At 32.5% G+C, this 18,837-nt stretch overlaps 1 protein-coding gene across 2 annotated transcripts in view; it reads left to right on the forward strand.

The window, feature by feature from the left end:
- The window catches only part of TWSG1 (twisted gastrulation BMP signaling modulator 1), a 63,644-nt gene that overhangs the window by 32,912 nt on the left and 11,895 nt on the right, over positions 1-18,837 (forward strand). For both annotated transcript variants that reach the window (XM_031946635.1, XM_031946634.1), the window contains exon 4: positions 10,872-11,138. In XM_031946635.1, the coding sequence (XP_031802495.1) occupies positions 10,872-11,138 (267 nt within the window). The remainder of the gene's footprint in view (positions 1-10,871; positions 11,139-18,837) is intronic.

The following is an 18,837-nucleotide window of genomic DNA, read 5'->3' on the forward strand; positions in this document are numbered from 1 at the left end:
CATGGCTATAAATCATGGAATTTTATGCCCTTCAGCCATTACCCAGAGAATAATGGAGAACTACATGGTGAATAAACAGACTGAAGCATATTACCAATTACACATTATATGCAAAAAACTGATTTAAAAACTATCATCAGAGAAATATGGGACCAAAAAAAGGTGTATCATACAGTTATATGAAGAGATAAAATATGGACTGGTCATGTAGTTAGGTCTAAAGGTAACAGTGACATCTACTTAATATCAAGAAACCAAGATGCTTTTAGCATATGAAGTAGATCCCCATTATAAGATTTGTAATAGGACATGAGCAAAAATAATTCAAGAATGGATTTCTCTCTGTACTCTTAGAAGAAGTGCTCAAATCGATGAGAACACCCATCTGTTGAAATGTAAAAATGTCTGGTTTCAATCACGTGGGTATCTTTTTTAGAATATCAAATTATTTGGCATGTATTTGAAATCAAAGAATGTTAGTGTGAAAGAATCAAGAAAATTATTTTGAGGTCCTGGGCTCTAACATGTACTAGGTAGATGACTCCTTGATTTAACCTTGAAACTGTAGTATAGGGGAAAGCACTGGCTCAGGAGTCAAAGAATCTGGATTCATGTCTTACTCTGCTAACTATGATCCTGGACAAGCCACTTCTATAGACCTTGATATCCTTGTCTGTAAGAGGTAACTGGATTAGATGGAATTAGAGAACCCTTACAGTTTTAAATCTGTATTCCTATGTTACTTTTTTTGAGCCTGTTGAGTCATCTGTAACATGGGAACAATGTAATCTATCTCAACCTATCTCATAGGGGTATTAAAAGTAAAGCATTGAGAAAGGTGTAACCTGGATGGCAGAATTGAAGAAAGAAGTACAGCTTAACTCCTTAGTATAACCTTTCCACAATGATCTAGAAAATATATTAGACCATACCCTGATTATGAAATTTAAGAAAAAAAATCACAGTGGGTCATATTTTCAATCCAGATCTGCCTTAGAAGATAGATCTTTGAAAACTGAATGGCCTCTGACCATCACACAGAGTACTCTATTGTGTGGTAACTAAAAAAGGACTAAAGCTGTACACCAGGCAAGAGGTCATCTCAAATTCATACAGAAGAGCCCTAACCAATGTCAATCTGACATTATCTAGGTATCCAGAGCAAATCCAGGGCAGACTAAGGAGAGTATCTGCACATAGAAGAGATGTTCCAGAAGGAGAGGTCATTAATCCTCAGCTGTGTAGAAAATAAGGAACAAATTCAAAAACAAATAATTATGTGGCTCTTACCCCGGGAGGTAAATGGGGTTTCAGTTACACTCTCTAGCTCAATCTGAATTTTTTAGCCAATTAACCAAGGCAGAAAGAGAACACTGCAGTTTTGTCATTCCGAACTTGTAGAGCTGGGCCTGTTGACTAATGGTTAAGTTTTAGAATTTTTGACCAGAAACATATCCACAGAAATGATGTGCAGACCCAAAACTTATGCCTGGAACTTGCCAAGTTCAGAACAGGAAATCAGAAATCTGCTTCAGACATTTTTAGGAGCACTGACAATTTACAGGTCCTCAACAAGAGTTATTTCTGTGATCCCGGAATTACAGTACTCGAGAGCAACAGCAGGACCAAGAAAGCAAATCTCCACTAAAACATGCCCTCCAGAAATGTACAAAGCTTAGCCTTAATATAAAATCCAGTTAGAAAACAGACTGGAAGAATCAGCAAGCAAATAATGAGGTAATTCTGCCTAAAAACTCTTTGGTCATAGTAATACTTAGGACACAAATTCAAAAGGAGAGAATAACTCCAAAACATCTACAACTCAAGGAAGAGCACAATTTAGACACAAGTTCAGCCAGAAATCTTTGAAGAAATGAAACAAGTTTTTAAAAAATCTTGAAAATCATTTTTAAAACCAAATGATACATTTGGATTAGAGGAAATTTTTGTTTAGAAGGGGAGGAATGAGAACAAATAAAGAATTTCAAATAGAATTAACAGTTTGAAACAAAAAGGTACAAAACTACCTAAGGTGGGGATTGAGGATAGGTATATCAAAATTAGAATAGAAAATAGAAACTAATGGCTACATGAAAGAATAAATCTATAATGCAGTTGAAAAAAACATTTTAAAAAAATAGAAGAAATGTAAGATATCTCAGCAGCAGCAACAAAATTTAACCTAGAAAGCAGATAGAAGAGAATTTAAGAATCATTCATTGAACTAAAAGGCATGACTTCCCATACACAAAAGAGCTTTGAATTTCAAGAAATCATAACAAATTATCTAAAATTTCTCAGATCTTGTAGAAGTAGAAAACAAAGTAAAAATTGAAAGAATCCATAGGTCACTTCCTGAGAGAAACTTCAAATTAAAACTCAAGAATTTTTGGTTTTGTTCAGTCATTTTGTTAGTCATGTCCAACTCTGACCCCATTTGATGTTTTCTTGGCAAAAATATTGGAGTAGTTTGATATTTCCTTTATTTCACCATTTATTTCACAGATGATGTTGCTGAGACAAATATGGTTAAATGACCTGCCCAGGGTCATACAGCTGGATTGGAACTCAGTTCTTTCTTATTCCATGCTTCTTTATCCACTATGCCACCTAGCTACATCAGAGCTTATGTCTGGATAAACAAGGAAGAAGAGGTGGGGTCAGAATTAGCAATACAAAGCTAAATTTAAAGACAGGAAGACTATCACTGGGAAGTGTACAGAAATACATTTTCCTCAATAGAAACAGCAGGAAAGGAAGAAGGTACAGGAAGAGGGGAGGCGAGGATAGAAGAGAGGGCATTTTGAGGATGGGAATGATCAGTAGCAAAACACTTTTAAGGAAGGTCAGGGTGAAAATAGAGAAAAAATAGAATAAACAGGGAGAAATACAGTAGCAATAGTAATTGGGAAAAGAAATTTGAAGCAAATTTCTCTGATGAAGGCCACATTTCTCAAATGTATAGGAAATTCAAATTGTTTTAAAAACGAGCCATTCCTCAATTGATAAATTATATGAACTGTGCCCAAAAGGCTATAAAATCATATTATATCCCTTGATGTAACAATACTACTATTAGGAATCATTACAAAAAGTATTGAAAAAAAAAAAAAAAAGGAAAAAGGACCTATCTATATGAATATATTTTAGCAGCTCTCTTCTCAGGGCAAACAATTTGAAGATGAGGGAATACCAAATAATTGGTGAATGGCTTTAAAAAAGTGTGATATTGATTGTGATGCAGTATTTTTCTATGAATAGGCTGGATTTATACCAGAAATGTAGGGCTGATTCAGTATAAGGAATTTTTTAAATTGATAAGATTAATTTAAAAATTAAAAAAAAAACAAATATCATATGATTAAATCAACAAATGCAGAAAAGACTTTTTCATAAGATGCACTACCCAGGTTTGTTGAAAGATATAAGAAAGCATTGTAATAAAGCTTTCCATCTTGTGAAAAATACTGTCATCTAAAACTAAGACCTGGCATTATTTGGAAATGATAGTAAACTAGAGGTCTTTCCAATAAGATTAGGTGTAAAGCTGGTATATCAATTACCACTCTTAGGAATAGAAAGTATAATGCAAAAAGACAAGAAACGGACATTGAAAGAATTAGCATTCAAAAATGGAAATACTACAATAATCTTGTGATAGAAGAGCCATTTGCATCCAGAAAGAGATCTCTGGGGACTGAATATGGATCACAACATAGTATTTTCACCATTTCTGTTATTTGATTGCTTTTTGTTTCTCATTTTTTTCCCTTTTTGATCTGATTTTTCTTATGTAGCAGGATAATTGTGGAAATGTATAGAAGAATTACGCATGTTTAACATATATTGGCTTACTTGCTATCCAGGGAGGGGATGGGGAAAGGAAGGGAGAAAAATTTGAGCACAAAATTTTACAAGGATGAATGTTGAAAATTGTCTGCATATACCTTGAAAATAAAAAGCTATTTTTTTAAAAAGTGTAAATAAAATAATCACTTGTTGCAGATGACATGATGATTTACTTAGAGGCCTATGAATATATATATAGATGATTATAGATATTTATATATTATGTTTATGTATGTTGTATATATGCATGTATATACATACATCTAAGCGTATTTATATATCCACACTTAATTGTAGTCTTCTGGAGGGATGGGGAGTATAAAATTAAAAGTGCATAGCGAAGAACCAAAGAAAGCCTGCAAGAAAAAATAACTGAACACAATGTGTAATATTTATTACATATATATATATATATAATATGTTTTATATATATATATATATATTACAATATATTACATAATATGTTACAATGTATAATATATTACATATATAATATGTATGTAACATACATAATATTACATATCATATAGCATATAGAAAGTCTTTTCTAGAAATATAAAATTATATTTTAAATCAAATGTTCTACTATGTATATGGCATTGCTTTTTTTCTTTTCTAATTTTGTATTTAAGTTTAAAATAAATATTCATGCTAATAAAATTTTAATCTTTCAAAAGACCACCTCCCCAAAGAATAAAGCACTCTAGAAATCTGTGAATATGTATATATGTGTTCAAATATGTATATGTTATGTATATTGAGTTGAGCAATGTATTACTAGGACGAAAAAATCACTATATTTATTATTTCATGTTGATGTATAATATTTGGAAATATCCTTTTCCATTTTTCAGAGGGTGAATCTTCTTGTTATTTTTTCTGTATCATAATATATTTTATAACTCTTTTAAAAAGAAAATTTGTACATATTATCATTTTATTTAGTTCGGGTTTCCTTCACAGTGCCACTGCTATAAAAATTGCATTTGATTGAATACATGTGTCAGATTTGGCATGTCAGGATTTAATTCATAATTTTTTAAAATTCAATTCTGCTTAAGACATATGTTCAGTCCAAATGTTTTCAGTTTAAATCTGATGTGCATACAAGGATACAGAAGATTCAAATCATATGTGCTTATTTGGAGTTCTTTTAAAAATATTTGTGCTTTGATTTAGAAAACTGATAAGTAGTAAAATAAGCTGTACTATGAGGATAAAGAGTCACTAGTTTTTGCATAATGAAAATAAAATCTTCTTCCTGTAGGATTTATATTTTCATCAAGAACAGCCACTAAAAATGATTTTGCTATGGAATTCCCAAAATATAGTTGCCATATTAACAAATACTGCATAATTTTTGGTAGTAACTTTTCTTTGAAACTAATCTATGTTCATTTACACTCTTTCTGTTATTGTTTGCTTGCATTTTTGTTTTTCTTCCCAGGTTATTTTTATCTTCTTTCTAAATCCAATTTTTTCTTTTGTAGCAAAACAACTGTATAAATATGTATACATATATTGTATTTAACATATACTTTAACATATTTAATATGTATGGGACTCCCTGCCATCTAGCAGAGGGGGTGGCCGGAAGGAGGGGAAAAGTTGGAACAGAAGTTTTTGCAAGGGTCAATGTTGAAAAATTACCCATGCATATGTTTTGTCTATAAAAAGCTAAAATAAAAAGAAACTAAGCTATGTTTGTTGAATTTTATGCCATTAAAAGAAAAAACTGGAACAGAGTCATTGTCCCTTAACACTAAAGTAATATTTTCTTGAGTAAAATATCTTCGTTAAATTTCCAAAAATTACTACTAGACAACTAAAAAAATTGCTTTTGTATTTTTTGAATATACTTTACAAAACTCCTAAAGATAATCACTAATTATTACAAAAATAAGTTGGGAATCAGGGTGTTGTAACTATTTAATTATGGTCTATTTTTGCTACAGTAAACTAAGGATTGAAGCCAACCTTTCTTTGATTCATTTTATTTACATTCTTCAAATTTATCTCCATTGCCTGTTTTCGTTGATATGTTTTTATATTTTATTATAAATTTTTATAATTTATTTGTATAATTATAGAATTTATTATAAATTTGGCAAGGGCTTTGAGAGGACACCCAGCCCTCTTTCCAGTATCTGACTTTTTTTTTAATAGACCTTTAGAGAAATTCCCTTATATTATCCATTCCACAAATATTATCACAAACATATTTGTGAAATATTTGAGTATTTATTTTAAAGTATGCTTACATTAATAATGTTTAAGTTGTGTAAATGTTTAATTTGTCTTATGGCAAAGGTTACAATGGTTCAATGTAAAATTATATTAGATCAAAATCTCCTTAGATAATTTCATTATTTGTCTTAACTGTCACTCTCAGTGTGATACTGAGCAGGTCACTTAACCACTATTGTTCCTTCTACCTCCTCAAGAAAGGAAGAAAATCTCTTATACTCTGTGTCTTAAGAAACTCCTTGGGCTATATATGATGATTTATAATATCTTTTGACAGAATTCACTCGATATAGGAAATTTCAGATTTCTAATAGTATATTTTGATTTACAAATATAAAAAATTAAAGTCTTTTTAAGAAGCAAGCAATACTGCCATAGCAATTTCATTGCAACTACTATTTTCTTAGATTCAGAGGCAGAATGTGGAGGTGGAAGCAATATCAATTATGACATTCCATTTTACTGGGTTATGAAGTGATCAGCGTGCTTACAACAGTATGCTTTAAAATGTTGCAGAGTACAAATTATCTTAATGTTTGGTCTAGGGCTATAGTTCTTTACAATGTAAAGAATTACAGTGCAAGATTTCCTAATTCAGGTAAAACTGCAGTTTTCAGAAGTCTATGAAGATTATAAAAATGTATCATAAGAAAAAGAAGCAGGCCACAAGCTGGTCTTCAGAACATGAACCACCTTTTTTTTCCCTGCCTTTTCTGAAAATTAGTGCCTTTCTTAGTGCATTGTTGATGGAGTTTTGAATAAGTCCAACCATTTATTTGTAAAAGCAATTTGAAATTATCACTGAGTTAGCACATGCTTATTAAGTGCCTACGGTGTGGTAGGCACTAGGGATACAAATTCAACAAATGAAACAATCCCTTCTTGCTTTGAGCTTATACTTGAAGTGGGTTGGTAACAACTACATATAAAAATATATGCACAGTATAAATTTTTTTTATTTAGCAATCATAATGATAACATTAATTTGTTGGTTTTAAATTAACAGTGTACTTAATCTAAATTATCTAATTTGAGATAGCAAATAAGGAGGTGATAGATGAGGATTACTATGAAAAAATTAATAACTGTATATATACTTGTAACCACATATATGAAAATATATTTGAATGCGTTTATATACATACAAATAATAAAATATGCATCCTTAATGTATTTATATACATACACATATCTCTAGATGCATATAAATATTTTTATATTTATGTGACATTTACAAGTATTTACATCATGTAGTGAGGGGAAAGGCATACCTCTCCAGTAGCTTTACTAAGTAAGAAAATCCCATGGACAATATGTTTTGTGAGATAACAAAGAGTTGGATATAGTTGATTAGCTAAATAACAACATCATTTGTTATGTAAATGTGAGAATACAAATAAGTGGATGCGTATATGTGAAGAAGTAAAATGGGCACCAGGGATGGTAAATAGAAATAGATTTGGGAGAGAAATAGATTATAAAAAGAATATTATACAAAAGTTCATGACATGGAACAACCATGACAAGACATCCATCACAGGTTACAATTTTTTTCTATTTATTATATGAATAGCATACAAGAGTTCGTAAGGAAAGGGTTTTTAACAATTAAGAAGGGAAAAGTTCCTTGGTGAAACTCACAATCAGGAGAAAGAAGATGAAGCCATGAAGTGGAAGAAAGTATCTCATGAAGGCTATTTTTGAAAAGGAATTAGCAAGGCTCTTAATCATGAGCACATCTTTTATAAGAGAAATTTAATTTCATGTGTTTCAAACCATGACTTGGAAAGTCTCAAGGGAAGATGGCAAATAAGACCTGGAAGAAGGATATATATATTGAAATGTTGAGACTACCTTAAAAAGATAATCTGGGAAAACTTGGTTTCCATCAGAATTTAACAAAACAGTCTGGGAAGTTCCCAAAAGGTTTTTTTTAAAGATTCTAACTAGACAGTCTCAGAGTGGATAATCTGATTTAAAAGTTTTGGCTTTACATTACTGAGAATAAGCTAGTTGAGAGTTGTGATGAATTTTAGGTAGATAAACCTGATTATTAACTGTCAAATAATGTAGTCCCTTTTTTTCTATTTTTTTTTTAAATGAGTTAGTGTAGAGTTGTGTGAAGAGGACTGGACTAGGAACCAGAAGTCCAATTTTTAATCCCTGCTTTCCCACTTACTAGTTATGTAACCATGAATAAACAAAGGTTTATTGAGTACATGATACATGAAAGGAATAGAGACAAAAATAAAAGTTCTATAATGTCTGATTTAAGGAAGTTATATTCTATTTGAGGGGAGGAGAATAAGAGAACACAATATATACACAGGTAATAGTTATATAGAGATATTAGGGTAAAGGAAAGAACCAGCAGAAATTTTTTAGGAAAAATAAAGAAGGTAAAGAATAACAAATATCATATTAATAAATATAAATATATGTATGTATAAGTTGTTAATATAAGAATTTGGGAGGGAGGTTACTAGCAGTTGGGGAGATCAGGAAAGGTTTCATTGGGGGTAGTGTTATCTGAGCTATTTTGTTAAAGAGGACTCTTGGAGGCAGAAATGAGGTAGAGTGCAATCCAAGCCTATACAAAGGCACAATGATAGGAGAAAAGGAGGGTTTTGTGTGAGGACAGAGAGGTCAGTTTGGCTGGATTGCAAAGTATGAGAGAGACATGATGTTTATTTTTTATCCTTTCTCAAAGGAAAACCATGACATGCAAGTGAATTGGATTTAAGTGAAGATGGGCTGTGCAAAATTGCCAGCCTTACTTTCTCCTTCAGAAGGATTATCTTGGTCCTATAGCAAATTATAGATCAGGACGATTGGAGATGGCATAGGATGCAGTGGGAGACCATGGCCTTTTTAAACAAAGGTTCCTGATATACCTCCTTCAGTTTGATTTAGGCAACATCCTTTCACCTCAAAACTAGGTGAGATTTGAGGCAAAGAATAGCCTCTTACCTAGTCAAAGGAATGTAATCTTTTTTTTTTTTTTTTTTTTGATTGCTGAAATCTCCTAAAATATCTTAGGATTTACTAGTTAGTTTTCTTAAGAACCAAGCCTTAAACTTAAATCACTTTGGCTCTCAATGACCAACTAAAGATCCCAGACTAAGCCCCAACTGGTCATTGTTTGGGTCCTGATTAACTCCTAGTGAGTGTAAATAGCAATTGTTTCTGTTTTGGCCAGAAACCCAAAGGATCTTCCTCTCCAAGATTGGGACATTGGGGCCATGTTATATTGGGTTTTAATAACTAAACTGAAGAGTTTATATTTTATCCTAAAGGTAAAAGGAAGTCAGTGGATTTGTTAGAGAGAAAAGACATGCACTTGAGGAAAAATTACTTTTTCTAACTTGGTCTTACAAAATGTAAGACAGGAATAATGAGAAACTTGAGGTAAGAAAACAAGTTAGGAGAATATTAGAATAATTTAGATAGGCTAAAGATGATGTAGGCCTGACCTAAAATGATAATCATTTGCATAGAGAGAGAGAGAGTCAAATTCCAAAAATGTACAGGTAGAAATGATTGAATTTATATAAGGATGGTTGTGTCTTTGACAGTAATAGAGAAGAATAGAAAAGACAGTAATAGTAAAGTTTAGAAGAATGAGAGTTTAGAGGAAAAAATAATGAATACAGTTAAATATGTAAATAAGGTAGTTTAAGTATGTAAGCCAAGGATTTCATTAATAAAAAGAAAAATTCCATATACGCCAAAATATTTATAGGTGTGTGTGTGTGTGTGTGTGTGTGTGTGTGTGTGTGTGTGTGTGTAAAAGAATTAGAAACAAAGTACAAGCCTATTGATTGGAGACTTCCATTGTGTCAAAAGTCAATTGTATATTTCTATTCTGAAATAACCTTTCATTCTTTCTAATGTGTGTCTCCAGCATATAGTTTATCATTTCATAGATCCATTTTCTTTTAAGTAATAAGAAATTGAATTTTTGTGTGAACAAACATTTTGTAATGAATAGTAAATTTTCTTCATAGGGTTCTTGTAAACTTAAATTCTATTGACCATAAGACAAGTCTAATGTAGTCACAGAATCAATTAAGAGATTTAAGTTTATGCTTTATTAGATAATAGCCATTTTTCATTATATAGAATCTTAAACATTATATTGTGCAATATAGGTAGCCTAATAATAAAGTTGCCTTTATCTTTTTTACCTATTTTTCTATCATACTCAGTCTGTGTATTAAATTTTAATGTGCATAGATTTTATGAAGATCTTGAATTTCATTTCTCTTTCAGTATTTTACATAATCATAATTACATCTATACACACACAATATAGATGTTCAGTGAAAAAAATGTTGAATTAATGAGCTATACAAAAAATTCAAACTACCTTTTTCTCCTATCTATCACCTTTTTACAAAGCCTGTACAAAGTACAAATATGGAAATCAAATTTGTCTTCCCTTTTGGTGCTTTTAATTAGATAATTGATAAAGAAGAATAAATATTTGCCCTGAAACTTAATTTAGGGCAACAATATTGTTCGACAGACATTTGTTAAACACCTACTATGTTCTTAGGAACCTGGTCAGTAAGACAGATTCAATCTTGCAAGTAAGCTATTAAAGAAGGAATCTAGTTGATAGTTGAAACATGAAGTATCATTTACCTTTGTAAAGTATACATTGAAAGATATTCAATTTTTGAACTTTGGAAATTAAATGTGATGCATTAAAAATATTCCAAGTTTTTATAAAATAGGTTCAACAAATCAATTACTCTGTTTTTTCTTCTTAGGAATGTGCAATCCTCGAAATTACAGTGATACACCTCCTACTTCAAAGAGCACTGTAGAAGAGCTTCATGAACCAATTCCCTCTCTCTTCAGAGCTCTAACAGAAGGAGGCACCCAGCTGAACTGGAACATTGTTTCATTCCCAGTTGCCGAAGAACTTTCTCATCATGAGAATCTGGTTTCATTTTTAGAAACTGTTAACCAACCACACCATCAGAATGTGTCTGTTCCTAGCAACAATGTCCATACACCATATTCCAATGACAAAGGTAACTATTTAAATGTTTTCTCTACAATATGCTAATTAAGCCTTTTGGTTTTTACTCCATCTATAAAACATGCATGTTGGTTACCATTAAGAACAAAATTGAGGAAGAATTTGAATATTCATCCTTCTGTTTTGAGAATTGAAAATTCTTGAACATGGTCCCTGAATACTTAAAGAACTATTTTATGATGATGTCACCTATTTCTTAAAGCATAATATTGTGAGGAGAGGGTCTTTATAAGAAGATAGGAGATGCGTGTTTTGTTCTAAATTTCCTCACCAAAAACTAAATCCTCATCCCAGCCAGTTCTTTCAACAGATTGGTCAATAAGGTCTAAGATAATAGTTAACATTTATATAGTGCTTATTATGTGTCGGTTACTGTGCTAAACACTTTACATTTATTATCTCCTTTGATCCTCACAATAATTCTGGCAGGTAGATGCTATTATTATCCCCATTTTGTAGTTGAGAAAACTGAGGCAACCAAAGCTTAAGTGACTTGCCCATAGTTGCATAGCTAGTAAATTTCTGAGGCCAGATTTGAACTTAGATCTTATCTTCAAGTCCAGTACTTCATCCATTGCATCACCTAATTGCATTAATGTTTATAGTTGTATTTTACCACCAATATAATAGCATTTCAAAAAATTGTAGACCTGGAAGGAACTTTAACAAGCACCTGAGAGTATTCTGCAAAAAATATAGTTTCATCAAGAATAACATAAATATTTTATTTCCTCATTGGAGTGGTACTCATGGAAAATAGTATAATTATTTCTCAAAATGTAAAATTGTATATAAACAATTTAAGTTTTCCTTTTTTAGCTTTAGCTATGTTTTGTCTTTCACTGACATCCATTTTATTTCACTGATATTGATACTTTTCCTAGCTGAAACAATGTGATCTACTATATTTATTAGATCTTTTAACAAAATTTCCCTTACTCATTCAGTGGAATTCAAATAAGTAAATAAAAATATTAAAGTGTGTTTATTTTCCTTAATGAACAAGCCTCCCATTTTCTAAATAAGTAATATATTTTCTTTTAAAAATGAGATATGCAGATGAGGGTTTTTTTCCTTGAATATTGCCAGACAATAGGCTACTGGGATCTTCAAATTGTCTTGCTAGTGCAATGTTACAATAAGTAACATTTTATCTATGATTATACTAACAACGATTAAATATTTCTTTTTATATATGGGAAAGTCGATGTGATAGTCAAACCATTTGTATATCCTGCCCTAAGTCTAAGCAGCATTTCTCAAAAAATAAGTACTAACTTAGGTAGAAGTTAAGACCTTGCTAGAAGTATAATATCAAATCTACCAATTCAGATATAAGGTCATTTATGCTTTTGGAAATAGAATAACCATAAACAGCTCTAAAGGAGGCTTTATACAATGCCTAAAATCATGTTCACATTCCTAGATGGTACTGAAATGCTGATGAAGAAAAGTCTAAACCTGAAAAAATTAGGACTGTATGTCATCCATTTATAACTGGCTTCTATCATTAGACATTAACTATTTCTGTAAGTGTGATACTTTTAGAATAGATTGCCACAGAAATTACACAATAGGAGTTTATTTTGGGAGGCCAACTCTTCTTCATAATTTCTCATTTCTATTAACAGTTCCCTCAGTATCCTAATTTTCCAATCTAGAAGTTTGACTTATCTCTTCTATGCCAAATCACCAGTTCTTCCTAAAGTCTCTTCATTCTTTGCTTACTCTACTACCACTCTAGTCTAGATTTCCACCATCTTCATTCAGCAATTATTTATTAAATATTTGCAATGTACTGGCTTTTGAGAAACTAGAAAAAGGAATATGACCTGGCCCTTACCATCAAAGAGCTTTCGTAGCTTCCTAAGTGGTCTGCCTGCCCCCACTCTCTTTGTTTTGCTTTAGTTTATTCTATATACAGTTTTCATATAATCTTCCAGAAATACTACTTTAATCATATCACTTTCCTTATCACAAAACTAAAATGACTATACATATGGCATACATACGTTTTAAATTCCTGACTAATTTTATGGCTCTGTAGCCTGGTTCTTTCCTTTTCTCTCTGTCTCTCCCTCTCTCACGGTAAATAACTTGTATACCAGTTCCTTTTTAGTCATTTCTTTCCTATCCTTTATACTCCAATGGTAATTTTCATTATGAAATCAGTGTTAAGTTTTTCAGAGTTTAACAAAAATCCAGCCAGTTTCCTGAGTCATTCCTGAGCCATAGTGAGATCTCTCCTTCAGTTATCAACTTCTTTCAGTGACATGGAGGACCACCAGGATTTCCCAACTTGCCTGCAACTATCTCCTAAGTTTCTCTAAGCCTTACTGTCTGCCCTATCTTCTCATCTTCCATATATTTGGGTACCATTATCTTATGTACAAATGCAACCTAAGGACCCTTAAAGCAGCCCTTATTCTAGGCCTTTCTGCCCCTTCTCCAACTAAACTTTTTTTTTTAATGTGTTATCTCCTCTAATTAGATCATGGACTTCTTGAGAGCAGGAACAATCTCAGTTTTGCTGTGCCTATCCCTAGCACTTAATTAATGCTTAATAATAATTTTTTCATTGATTTCTGAACTTAAGTTGTTATAATCTGCTGTACCACATCACTTAACAATTATGTTAGTATATTATTTCTGTAATTATTTTAATCTCATTTCTTCATACACAAAGAGATACTGTGTTATATACCTCAGTTATTTCCCATGGTGAATATGCTGGCATAAAGTAGATTTAGTTCAAAACTTCAGAGATCTGATTTTGCCATTATAAGTGAAATTCCGCCTACCAATAATGATTTACAATCCTACTATGACTTTGTAGTTGGTCTTTGAGAGTCATTGTGTCCAAAAAATTTTAAATGCTCAGTCCAGTCTGGCAATGAACTTTTTTGAACTTAGTCATATTGATCTTTGGTCGACAAGCATAGTCTGTCATGGGACTTAGAGGGACCAGAGTGGTCAGATTATTGTCCTTGGGGTCAGAAAGATATTAGTTCAGATCAGACTTCAGACATGACCTTGGGCAAGTCATTTGACCTCTGCCTTGGTTTCTTCAACAGTAAAATAGGGTTGATAATAATGACACCTGCTTTCATGGGGTTGTTGTGAGCATCAAATGAAATAATATATGTAAAACATCTAATATGGTGGCTGGTACATGGGTTTATTTTCCTTTCTTTCCATCCTTAAAGCCCATTTTTTTTTAGCTTATAAGATCTTCCAGAACTAAGATATTAAGAGTCTTATCCCATTCTCTAATCACCTCAGCCAAGTTATTGGACTAGAGGAAGTATTCCAGCTAAACTCTCCCAACATTCCTTTACAAAAAAAAGTTTAAAATAACATATAACATGGGGCAGCTCAGTGGTGCAGTGGATAAAGCACCAGCCCTGAAGTCAGGACCTGAGTTCAAATCTGACCTTAGATACTTAACAGTTCCTAGCTGTGTAACCCTGGGCAAGTTACTTAACCTCAATTGCCTGAGGGGGAAAAATAACATATAACATTGAATTCTGGAGCAGTATAGCCAATAAAATGTTGGAGTAAGACATTTTTCCAATCCAAGACAAATTAGGAGGTTGGGAGAAAATTTCTATGGAGAAAAGATCTATGACACTGGTGTTGGAGGATGGCCAGGATTATAGTGGCCAGTAATACTAAATGTGGTCCCCAAAAGCAGTGGCAATAGTAGCAGCAGTTTGGGGAGAATTCCCTGACCATAGATGGAAAGGGGATTGGACAACTGATTAGAAAGAGATGACAGGGTACCCCAAGATGGACACTTGGCACAAAACTAAACACAATTTGGCAACTTCATTATCCAGTTTGGTACTCGATCTTAGGACAGAGAGGAGTCCTTATGGTTGCAAGGGAGTAAGAGCCCTAGTCACAGTTTCAGACTATGAAGAGTGAGCAGAGACCCTAGTTTTAGAGCAGAAAAGAACACTAAGATTTAGATTTGCAAGGGATCAGGGTCTCTTTGTGGGGGGAGACCAGAGCACTAACTAGGAGAACAGTGACCACACCTCTTCCCAGATCACATTGCCTTGAAAGTACTAAAAATTTAGAAACCCTCCAGAACTAGCTGTGTAAACCCTGAAGCTTTGGACAGTGGTACCCCCACCCACCCACCCACACCTATCTCCAAAGATAAGGAATGCCCAACTCTGACATAAAGTTCAAAGTTAATGAATAGCTGGGAAAAGGATGAAAACAACAATAACAAAAAATATGGAAATTCAAGCTACAAGCTCAGAAGACAACAACATGTAAATATTGACAAGGAAAGTCTCAAAGAAAAATGCAGATTGAACAGAAGCCCAAAAAGAATCCCTTGAAAAGCTAAAGAAAAAAAGGGAGAAATTATTTTAAAAGTTAAATGTGTGGGGCGGGGGACAACTAGATGACGCAGGGGATAGAGCACCAGCCCTGAAGTCAGAAGGTCCTGAGTTCAAATCTGGTCTCAGACACTTAATGCTTCCTAGATGTGTGACCCTGGGCAAGTCACTTAACTCCAATTGCCTCAGCCAAAAAAAAAAAAAAAAGTTAAATGTGGGGTCAAGGAAATAGAGAATAGAAATGAGAGCAATACAAGAAAATTATGAAAGGGCAGCATCTTAGTAAAAGAGGCACATATACAAAAGAAGTGCTGAAGAAAACCCCTTAAGAAAGTAGAATTGGCCAAATAATGAGAGATAACAAAATGTCACTGAAGAAAATAATTCCTTAAAAAATTAAAATTGATAAAGTTTCGGAAGCTAATGACTCTATGAGGCATTAAGAAACAATAAAACAAAAAGTCAAAAGAATGAAAAAAGATAACATGAAATATCTCATTTAAAAACTAACATGTAAAAAAATCAAGGTGAGATAATTTCAGAATTATTGAATTAGTCATGTCCCAACTGATAAATGATCAAAAGATGTGAACAGGAATTTTGCAGAAGAAATCAAAAGAGTTTATAGTTACATGAAAAAAAAACCTTCTAAATTAGTATTGATTGAAGAAATGGAAATTAAGACAATTCTGAGGTACCACCTCATACTTATCAAATTGCTTAAGGTGACAGAAAAGGGAAATGACAACTGTTGGAGAGGATATCAAAAAACTGGGACACTAATGTACTGTTGTTGAGTTATGAACTGATCTAGCCATTCTGGGGATTACCTTGAATTATGTCCAAAGGACTTTAAACTATTTAGACCTACTGATGCAGCAATATAACTTCTAATTCTGTATCCCTAAAAGACCAATAATAAAAGAAAACAACAAACATACATTCAAGAAACAAACAGGAAAGAACTATATATAATATAATAACAAAATTATTCATAGCAGCAATTTTATGGTGGCAAAAAACTGGAAATTGAGGGGGAATGCCCATCAATTGGAAAGTGGCTAAACAAGTTGTAATATATGATGATGATGGAATACTGTTGTGCTATAAGAAATAGTGAGCAGGATAATAACCTGTAAAATATATATGAATTGCTACAAAGTGAAGTGAGCAGAACTAGGAGAACACTATACACAGTAACACCAATATTGTACAATGAAGAATTGTGAATGACTTAAATATTCTCAGTAATACAATCAATGATCTAAGACAGTTCTGAAGAACTTATGATGAAAAAGATTATCCACCTTCAGAAAAAGAACTGATGTAGAAATACAGATTGACGCATACTTTTTTTTTAAATTAAGGCTTTTTATTTTCAAAACATATGCATGGATAATTTTCAACATTCACCCTTGCATAACCTTGTGTTTGAAATTTTTTCTCCCCCTTCCTCTTATTCCCTCCCCTACATGGCAGGTAATTAAAAATATATTAAACATGTGCAATTCTTCTATACATATTTCCACAATTATCGTGCTGCACAAAAAATATCAGGTCAGAAAGGGGGAGGGAATGAGAAAGAAAGCAAAATGTAAGCAAACAACAACAAAGTGAAAATACTATGTTGTGGACCACACTCAGTTCCCAAAGTCCTCTTTCTGGCCTGAATCATCTCATTGTTGAAAAGAGCCATATCCATCAGAATTGATCATTGTATAATCTTGCTGTGACTGTGTACAGTGCTCTCCTGGTTCTGCTTATTTCACTTAGCATCAGTTCATGTAAGTCTTTCCTGGCTTCCTTGAAATCATCCTGCTTATCATTTCTTATAGAAAAATAATATTCCAAAACATTCATATACCATAACTTATTCAGCCATTCTTCAGTTGAAATCATCCTGCTGATCATTTCTTATAGAAAAATAATATTCCATATTACTGTTCTGTAAGAAATGACCAACAGGATAATTTCAGAAAGGCCTGGAGAGACTTACACGAACTGATGATGAGTGAAATGAGCAGGACCAGGAGATCATTATATACTTCAACAATACTATATGATGACCAGTTCTGATGGACCAGGCCATCCTCAGCAACGAGATCAACCAAATCATTTCTAATGGAGCAGTAATGAACTGAATTAGCTATGCCCAGAAAAAGAACTCTGGGAGATGACTAAAAACCATTACATTGAATTCCCAATCCCTATATTTATGCACACCTGCATTTTTGATTTCCTTCACAAGCTAATTGTACAATATTTCAGAGTCTGATTCTTTTTGTACGACCAAAATAACGTTTTGGTCATGTATACTTATTGTGTATCTAATTTATATTTTAATATATTTAACATCTACTGGTCATCCTGCCATCTAGGGAGGGGGTGGGGGGGTAAGAGGTGAAAAATTGGAACAAGAGGTTTGGCAATTGTTAATGCTGTAAAGTTACCCATGTATATATCCTGTAAATAAAAGGCTATTAAATAAAAAAAAATAAAATTAAAAAAAAAAGAAAAATAATATTCCAAAACATTCATATACCATAACTTATTCAGCCATTCTTCAGTTGATGATGATTCCATCATCCACTCAGTTTCTATTTTCTTGCCACTACAAAAAAGGACTGTCACAAACATTTTTGCACATGTGGGTCTCTTTCTCTCCTTTATGATCTCTTTAAGATACAAACCCAATAGAAATGTGCTAGATCACAGGGTATGCACAGTTTGAAAGCCCTTTGAGCATTGTTCCAAATTGCTTTCCAGAATGGTTGAATCAGTTCACAGCTGTACCAACAATGGCATACTTTAAAAAAAAAAAAAAAAAAAAACCTTTATTTCTAGGATTTTTATGGAGGGGAGTCAGGTTTTTTTTGGCAATATGGTTAATATGGAAATATGTTTTACATAACTGCACATGTATAATCTAATATCAAATTGCTTGCCTTCTCAAGGAGGGCAGAAGGAGAGAATTTGAAACTCGAAATTTTTAAAAATAAAAGTTTAAAATTGTTCTTACATGTAATTGAGAAAAGAAAATATTTTTACAAATTTAAAACAATTATTGGACTATCTAAAAATCATAATAAAAATCTGAATATAGATACCATATTTCAAGAAAATATTATAAAGGAAAACTGTCCTGCTATCTTAGAACCAAAGGACAAAATTAAAATTGAAGGAATCTACTGTTCTCTTCCTGAAAGAATTCACAAAATGAAAACTCTCAGGAATATTTTAGCCAAATTCCAGAGTTCATGTCAGGAAGAAAGTATTGCAAGAATCCAGAAACTATTCAGATACTGTTTAATCAGTCAGCATCACAGGAGATTTAACAAC

This window comes from Sarcophilus harrisii, chromosome 1 (genome assembly GCF_902635505.1).
Source record: "Sarcophilus harrisii chromosome 1, mSarHar1.11, whole genome shotgun sequence".
Classification (NCBI taxonomy): Eukaryota; Metazoa; Chordata; class Mammalia; order Dasyuromorphia; family Dasyuridae; genus Sarcophilus; species Sarcophilus harrisii.